We start from the raw sequence: 8,569 nt of genomic DNA on the forward strand, positions 1-8,569 counted from the left end.
GAAAGTAATTGAAAAGTGAGTGTCTCTTAAAACACCAGGGTGCCACAGAAAGCTTTGCTTATCATCTTGATTGATTATGTTGCTGTTTCACTCATTGGGGCACACCAGCTGGGCATCAGTGAGGCTCACTGTCATATTGATGTCTGATGACTGTCTCACTGTGGGGAGCATTGGACCATGTTGTCTCTTAATAGATTCTGATTGACCATTTATTATCATTTTTAGATGGCCAAAATGATAACACAAATATTCATTATTTTCATAGCTGTATACCCTGATGTTAACAATCCTGACTACTATTCATTTGATGAAAACAGTTATCTAATTACCCTTTAGGCATTAAATAAAAACAACTGCTAAACCAACAATATAATGCATACAGTCCAAACGGGTGTGAAATCATTTTGTCAAGTTTTTGTGTTGAATGCTTCTCTAATCATGCATCACTACCAATCTTCTTCACTCATGTAAACGAATAGACTTAAAAGTGAATGTTTGTTCATTGATCTCTAATGAGCGTGCAGTTACAGTAAAAGGCTGTACAGTGTGAGCTGAGCGCTGTGCAGCTTTTAGTCTTCTATACGAAGCTATCCACATGAATGGGATTATGATGAGTGGAAGGAACATTCTCCTGTCAGCTGTTCCCGCTCTCCTCAGATCATTGCGGCTCAGGAGGAGATGCTGAGGAAGGAGCGAGAGCTGGAGGAGGCCCGGAAGAAGCTGGCTCAGATCCGACAGCAGCAGTACAAGTTCCTGCCCAGCGAGCTGAGGGAGGATGAGGGCTGATTGGCAGAGGCGGTGAGCGCCGCACTGATGACACCCTCCTGTCATGGGGAGACGATGCCGATGTACGATTGGCTGCTTTGCTCTCATATAACCGAGAAATATACAGCACTTGAAACAGGCCTGTTTTGGTGAGAAAAACAAGTGCCTGTGCTCTGGTGTGTGTGTGTGTGTGTGTGTGTGTGTGTGTGTGTGTGTGTGTGTGTGTGTGTGTGTGTGTGTGTGTGTGTGTGTGTGTGTGTGTGTGTGTGTGTGTGTGTGTGTGTGTGTGTGTGTGTGTGTGTGTGTGTGTGTGTGTGTGTGTGTGTGTGTGTGTGTGTGTGTGTGTGTGTGTGTGTGTGTGTGTGTGTGTGTGTGTGTGTGTACAGCATTGGCATTCAGAGTTCAATTAAAGAGAAGGTTGTTACAGTTGCCACTATAAGCAAGTGGCGAAAGTATGATGAAGTTGTATGATGAACGTATCATTGCTTTGTGAGTGTTGCTGCATTAATGAGCATTAACGACTGTTACAATCATACATCGAAGATGTAACCAATGCAGAAATTCTCTATAATCACTGAATGTTATGTACTTGTTGAAGGTTTAGAGCAAATAGAAATGAAATTCTCTGCAACTGGCAGAACAAACCTAAGGGTCCATAGTTTGTATTCTAAATGTAAAAAACCTTGAGGGGTTCACAGAAAGGCAGGAGGGGGATGCCTCAGTTCACCACTGGCTTGCATGCAGCATAATGTCTATACATATCAATGAAGCTACTAACCAATAGAGTAGTATGGAGCGGAAAGGCACTTGTGTTTTACTAATAAAAATGTGAATATGCGGTTTGCTGTTAAAGTAGCAAATCTTTAGAAAGAAAGGATTTGAGGGGTTCTCATGGATTAAATAAGAAGCATACAGACAACTGGCCAACACTAGCTACTATATAAAGATATTTATTCTTGGCAGATTTTTTCTTAAAGAGCAGACAAGAGAATCTGGAATATATGTGACCAAATATGACATGCTTATGTAAATCATGTCACTTAGTTCATCTTTCCTAACATACACAGAGCTGTGTAAGGAATATATGTTTACATCATATTTGTTCTCTCTTGTCTCCATGTTTTGATTCCTCTTCTATTAACACTGGCCAGATTTAGTTTGTGTACCCACTGTACTATACACACACTCACACAGATATAATTCTCCCCAGTCACTGCCCTGTCATTGTAAAGACATTTTCACTATAGACTGACTGTCTACAGCAATACATTACACTGAATATCCTGGCGAGATAGTAATGAGAGTCTGCGCTGTTATTGGTTGTAAGATTGGTCATGTGCAATGATATTTGGCTTTGGGCTCTTGAATGAAACGAGCATACGTTATGCACTGAAGTTGCTCATAAACATACACACTGAAGATGGCAATTTAAAGCTTCCATTATATTAAATGTAGGACATTCTCCTTGCAAAGTAGAAGGAAATGGCTTCAAGCGCTGAAAGAGGAAAGTCATTCAATGCTTTTTTTTTCTTAGTATATTAATGTATAATATATTGGACATTTTAAGCAGTTTATCTCCTCAGTCCATAATAGTGTCTGGACTGCATTGTGTACTAGTGCCTTACTTAGAGTCTGCGCTGCGAGCAGCTGAAGATCATGGCTGAGTGGGAGCCTGAGCCTTGTCCTCTCTGGATCAGAACAATATGCCAGTCTAATCCCCATCGGGGTCTTAAGAAACTACCACCTAGTCCTTTGCCATACAATACAATGCCTTGGCTGGTGGCCTACTTGCCTACAACATTATAATGCTGATATAAAAGGGCATCTGTGGATACATTAGGATTTAGAGACCATGTTGGAAGACTAACACTAGACTGCATTCCATGAGCATGTGGCAATTTGTGTTTGAAGTCGAGAAATTGTTGAAATCATATGCCAAGTTCCTCTCAAATGTTGGACTTAATAACTTCCTTGTTTCATTGTCTAACCACTATTAAAGATTATGTTTTTATCAGTAAATGTAAGAGTTACCCTGAAATATATTGTCTTAACTGATTTGTCCGAGTATTAACGGAAATAGAAAAAAAGTTACTAGCTCTGTAATGAATAGGTGTTGTGCTTTCTTTAACAGACTGCATTAGTTTCATGTTTTGATGCTGTATGTATAATATTTATCTGGTCACAGAAGTATTTTTTGTATTCACGAAAAATAAAGAGTTTCAAACAACCAGTACCGTCAATACTATTTTGTCCTTTTTCACATCATCCTATGTATTTGACAGAGATGTCTACTAGAAAATAAAGTCACCCTGCATTCTTTCCAGCAGATGTCAGTATTATCCTTCACAGTTCGGTCAGTGGATGTTTGGAGAAATACAGTATGTTCTAGTGGAAGGATTGGCAAAGTTAGCCAGACCAAATATGGACATAGTGGATGTGCTTTTTTTCTCCCGGTTCACAGACCAGACCCTCAAGTATGCAGTGATTCCCGTGTAGATGTTTTGGTCGAGAATGAGAGTTCACATTCATTTTGCACTCTGGGTTTCACAGTTACACCTCTAAAACTCGCTGTTTAGAGGTAACCTGATGTTGACGTTTTGTTAGTCTGCTTTTGGTGACTTGAACTTAAGCCTGGTTTTATCCTCGGTTAATACAAAACATATTTAACTCTGAACTCTGTCAGCAGCATATGAGGGCAGAGTGTGTAAAAGTGTGGTTGTAGGTGGCCAGCACAATACACTGAGTCGTCTTAATGAACACCATATTTGGCTGTTTAAGTGTTTTGGTCTCATGCAAGGCCAGGACACACAGTGGAGAGGGGAAACTGAAGCCATGTGTTTAACTGGGAGTGCCCTTTACTACTCACCCTCTCTGCCTCCCTTCAGTCGTTAGGACCAGGAGGATGTTTGTCTGGTTAGCTTTGGCATTTATGTACGGTAGAGCTAACCTGAGATGAATGATGTAAACAGAGATGTGGGCTGGTGAAGTTCATCCTCGTTTTGTCATGACTTCATACTGATCTGTTAAATCAATAATCAATTCCTGAACAATAGTTTAAATGAAAACAATTTTTTCATGCACTCAAACATTTTTTTATTGGTTGCCAATAGAATCAGAATCAGAAGAATCAGAAACAGGTTTATTACCGGGAAAAATGTAAAAAATTATTAGAAATATATATAGTAAAATATAACAGTATTTACATTGCAATGGAATGGACTTCCTGTCTCGTTTGTGGGTTACTCTGTGTTATAGTGTATGTCATCAGCCTTGTCAACACCACAGACTTGGCAGGTCTATTGTTATAAAGGTATGTGATGTGGATCACGTTTCAACCCTCGAGAGCTTTGGCAAGATTACGACTTTGGCAGAGATGCCAGAAATGTTGAGGTCAATTACAGGAAAATTGCTCGGAATCATGCACCAGACATCTTGAATTTTAGTTTGAAATGATGTGCAGGCATTAACATGACAGCTTAATATGATTTGGTCAACGAAGCACTGGAACTTGGTAATTTGTGTTTTTAAGTATTATGACATACAGGAATTGTTATCCTCAGCAGTGTCATCCCTGGCATCCAACTGTAAATGCTTTATATTTGTTGTGCTGCTTTGTTACTGATCCCCACAGCCTGGCAGCCTTTTAGTTTCTGGCTCGGGTTCTCAAAAATGAAGCCTGTGTTAACCCGTGGCTAAACCTAATGGCACCGGGTCAACTCTCAACTTTCATCGTTTCAGCACTAATCTGCGGGATGTTAAATAACCCAGAGCAACAACAAAAGCATATTGTTTTTTTAAATCCATATGATTACAGAACATTTATATTTTCCTGTGTGAATTACAGGCAACTTACTGTAGGCTCAGATGTGACACTGAGCAGAAATAGAGTGTGCTAAGAACAACCTTAGTGAAATAGAGAGTTGTCACACTGAGAAGATACAGTTTGTAGCTAGTTAAGCTAGGAATGCTTCAGTGTTTGTAAGTGTTTTTAATTTGTCTTTTAGGATATTACTTCAAAAACGATATAATCTATTAAATTAACCATGATTTAAGAATAAATTGTGAATTATTTGTTTTGAATTATTACCTGGTTGACCTGGTTTCAAGGGCATTATGTTTTTTACAGTGTAGAAAGAGGAAAGCAGCCTCTGCCCAAAGCCATTTTTCTTCACTTAAGAAAACGATGAAAGAGGAAGTGAGGTTTGGAAAAAATGCACATCGGGAAAGGCTTTGGGTTTTGGGCAGGGCCATTTGTCCAAAGCGAGCTACTGAAACTTTCATTTTTTTACTCACTACTGTACATCTTAATCTGATTGTGACTTTCTTTCTCACTGCTTTGCCTGATCTAAACCAGTTCTAGCTGTACACCTTGGGTAATTTGAGGGATATTCCAGTCCTTTTTTGGGCTGCTTTCCAAGTATGCCTGCTATTCAGGATTCTTATGAACATTTACAGAAGTAAAGGATAGGGGATAGCAGTGTTTAAGCAGCAATGCAAATCCAAGATATTTCCAGTTTGCACATGCTGATGAAACAGTGGAAATGTTCATGGGCTGAATGCCTGTATTTATGTCATTTCACAAAGTCCAAACAAAAAGCTATGGCAGTGAGAAAGAAGATAGCACTTAACAAATGTTTAAAACAAATTAAGATATATGCTTTTTTGACTGAACCAGCTAGTGTCTTCATATTTATCAAAGATTCCTTCAACAAGTCTCTAAGGCAACTGATTTCTGAATAATTAGCCTGTTTAAAATGCAAATGAAGTGTATGGACTTTGTTTAAAGAAACTTTTACTTTGGTGGCATTTTAATTATGTAAAAAGTCAGGGGGGAAAACTGTGCAATATAGAAACAACTTACCAAAAGTAATTGTGTTTAAAGGCCTCCTGTTGTTTACTCATACCACCCCTGTGCCTGTGAAGAGCAGGGCTTCCTAACATAAACCTGGGAGACAGCAGCTGATAGATGTAAGAGAGCCTTTTACCCAGGTCTGGAACACATGACTATTTTAGGTAATCTTCAGAGCTCTCCTCACATGTTGGCTCCATAACTTCTAGCCACAGTACAGTCTTTGACTTAATGGGAAAAGTAAACAGAGTCTGTGTGACTTCATAACCCAGAAAATGTCAATTGTCAATGTGCGTTCACAGAGTTAAAACCCAAGAGGCTAGTGTTATATATTGCCCTTAGTTGTGGGTTTAAATAAAAGTCATGCTTTTTATGTAATATCACAAAACAATTGAATCACAGACTCTTGCTGCTCTGCCAAATGTTAAAGAAGTAATATTTTCAAATGTTAGGGGGTATCCAACATTCAGGCCGTTATGTAACACTACTGCACACATAATTAACCCATTTCAGTGAGAAAACTTAGGATAAGGGCCACATGAAAAACGTATTTTAGTTCTGAGTCAGATTTTTGGGAAAAATAGCTTTTTGACTTGTGTCCCTAATCCCCTTTTAGATAGCAGGTGGGTGGTGCAGCACTCTGAGGTATATGTGAGTTAGTTGCAGTCAGATTCAGACTGCCATGCTCTGCTGAGTGACAGTACTCGCTGTTTCTCTCTCCCATGACGGCACAGCAGCTCCTTCAGCCTTCATGTAAGAAGGCAGTATTTCTCAGTCAGCAATGACAGCAGGGCTATATTGGGCCTCAGCTGAGACTCAGATCCTGGGTGCTAATTTTGGACGACTCCACAAGTAACATTAAACGTGTGCCTCCAAGACTCCATTCCAAGTGAAGTTTTCCCGGAGATTCACAGAGATTTTTCTCAGAACCCGTGTCCTGAACAGCGTTTAAACTGAGCTGTGGGACATGGGAACCGTCGGCCTCTGAGCGAGCTGCCGACTGGAGCAGATCTGCAGTGCCTCCTGGGATATAAGCTGTCTAGAGTGAAATGTAACACTCGTCCCTTCCAAACCCTCAGTCTTAATAAGGAAACTTTGCTCGACACCCGTTAGATGACAGGCCACATTTCTGCAGAGAAAGAAGTCCTTGGCTACTTTTCTTCTCTCGATTCTGCGGCCTCCCCGCCCTTTTATAAAGCTGAACAAACAGTCACTCCACTCACTGCTCAGCAGATTTTTCTCAAAACTTATTTTCTCACAATTTCTTAAAGGGTGGTGTGGGGAGAGCCAAGATGATTAATCAGTGTGACTTTATCCATATTATTGTGTCTTACGTGGACAGTTAGCCTCTCTGCCCTTTTCTGCTGTATTTACTCAGCTGAGCACCTTTGATGGATGCGAGGTTTTTTCTCAGTGGTGGAAAGTTACTATGAAAATGTACTTAAGTACTGTACTTAGTAACAATTTGAGGTACTTGTGCTTTACATGAGTTTTTCAATATTATGCAACGTTAATATTCACATTCTTCATATACATTTGAGAGCAGTAGTGATTTTTCAGATTCATATTTTACATTTCAAACAAATGGTACACTTATCAATGCATTGGTAAACTTTAGCTTTCAAGTTTCTACAAAAGAGCAGTGTCTATTCAGGGTCCTTGGTCACATTTCACACAGTTTCACCAATGAGTGATCTTCCCCTCTAAACTTTTCAGATGGTTTTATTTAGATTGGATAAGACTTCAAAAACGTTGTTGTTTTCTTTAGCTTTTTATGTATTGATTTAATTAACTTAATTAAATTAATTAACATCTCTGTCATTTATCGTGTGACCTTTAAGGTGTGGCTCAACTCCCAGGCTGTAAACCACCGTACTTAACTACCCAGCTAAATATAACGATTTTCTTTTTTAAACTAGCTCAACCAGCTATAACTGATTCTGAGCACCCATGACATAATTAAATGTGTTTTAATATAAAAGTTACAGTAGCTATTCATACTTTTACTTTCGATTCTTTAAGTACGTACTGTAATGCTGATAATACTTCACTTTTACTTAAGTGGGGATATTAATGCAATGTCGTTTTTATGGTAACATGTTGGCATGTTTATTTAACTGAAGAATCTGAATACATCTTCCTGAGAGAGATGGGTTCTTTGGGCAGACTCAGAGCATAATTACCCTCTCCTCGTACTATATAATGTTATCTCTGACATCCAAGCCCCCCGGGCAGGAACTAACCCAACCACACCAGATGGATGTCTATTTATTCTCATATCCCTGCTCTCAGAGAGTTGTTTAATGACTGACTTTGCAGGAGTACTGTATCTAGCTCCCTTGCTGTGGTGAGCCTGAGCCTGACTGAAAAACAGTCACGGCCTCTGATCAAGCGTGGGGCTGCAGGCAGGCTCTGCTGTAAGAATGCAGGTGCCGCAGAGCTGTGGGTTCCTGTGGCATTCCTCAGTGTAGGGAGACCACTGCGACCCAGTCTTAGTGAACGTAGCCCGCAAGCGTTCAAACAGCCTCTCCAACCCCACTGGAATGTCTCATCACCATAGACTCTCACACACGCTCCACATTAAGGCTCTCCTTCAGCCAAGCTATGGTCATTCTGCGGTTTGGAGTTCATACTTGTAAACTTGAGAGAGCCTTCACTTTCTCTTTCAGATTTGGAAAACTGGACTTTTGTTAACCCAAAATGGAAATTCTTTTTGATAATGATAATTCTCTCTCATTGAGGGCTTTCAACTATTGTGTTGTTAAGAAAGATAGTTCTGGTAAAGTTTGTTGTCACAAAAATCCTGAAAATTGCTACCATAGAAGTCCAGCATCCTCCTCCTCTGCCATTGTTTCATTTCGTTGTGCCTGGGCTCGGACAGGCAGGACTGTAACAGGGAGAACAGTGGCTGAGCTCGAAGTGCATACCAAGAAGTTTTATAGCCCTGTGGAATGG

General features: G+C 40.0%; 1 protein-coding gene across 1 annotated transcript in view; it reads left to right on the plus strand.

Moving 5' to 3' along the window:
• The window catches only part of tln2b (talin 2b), a 77,481-nt gene extending 76,524 nt beyond the window's left edge, over positions 1-957 (plus strand). Inside the window, exon 57 of the mRNA XM_034141970.1 lies at positions 658-957. Coding sequence (XP_033997861.1) covers positions 658-786 — 129 coding nt within the window. The 3' untranslated portion in view covers positions 787-957. The remainder of the gene's footprint in view (positions 1-657) is intronic.
• Positions 958-8,569: the final 7,612 nt, after the last annotated feature.

Source organism: Trematomus bernacchii, unplaced genomic scaffold, assembly GCF_902827165.1.
Source record: "Trematomus bernacchii unplaced genomic scaffold, fTreBer1.1, whole genome shotgun sequence".
Classification (NCBI taxonomy): Eukaryota; Metazoa; Chordata; class Actinopteri; order Perciformes; family Nototheniidae; genus Trematomus; species Trematomus bernacchii.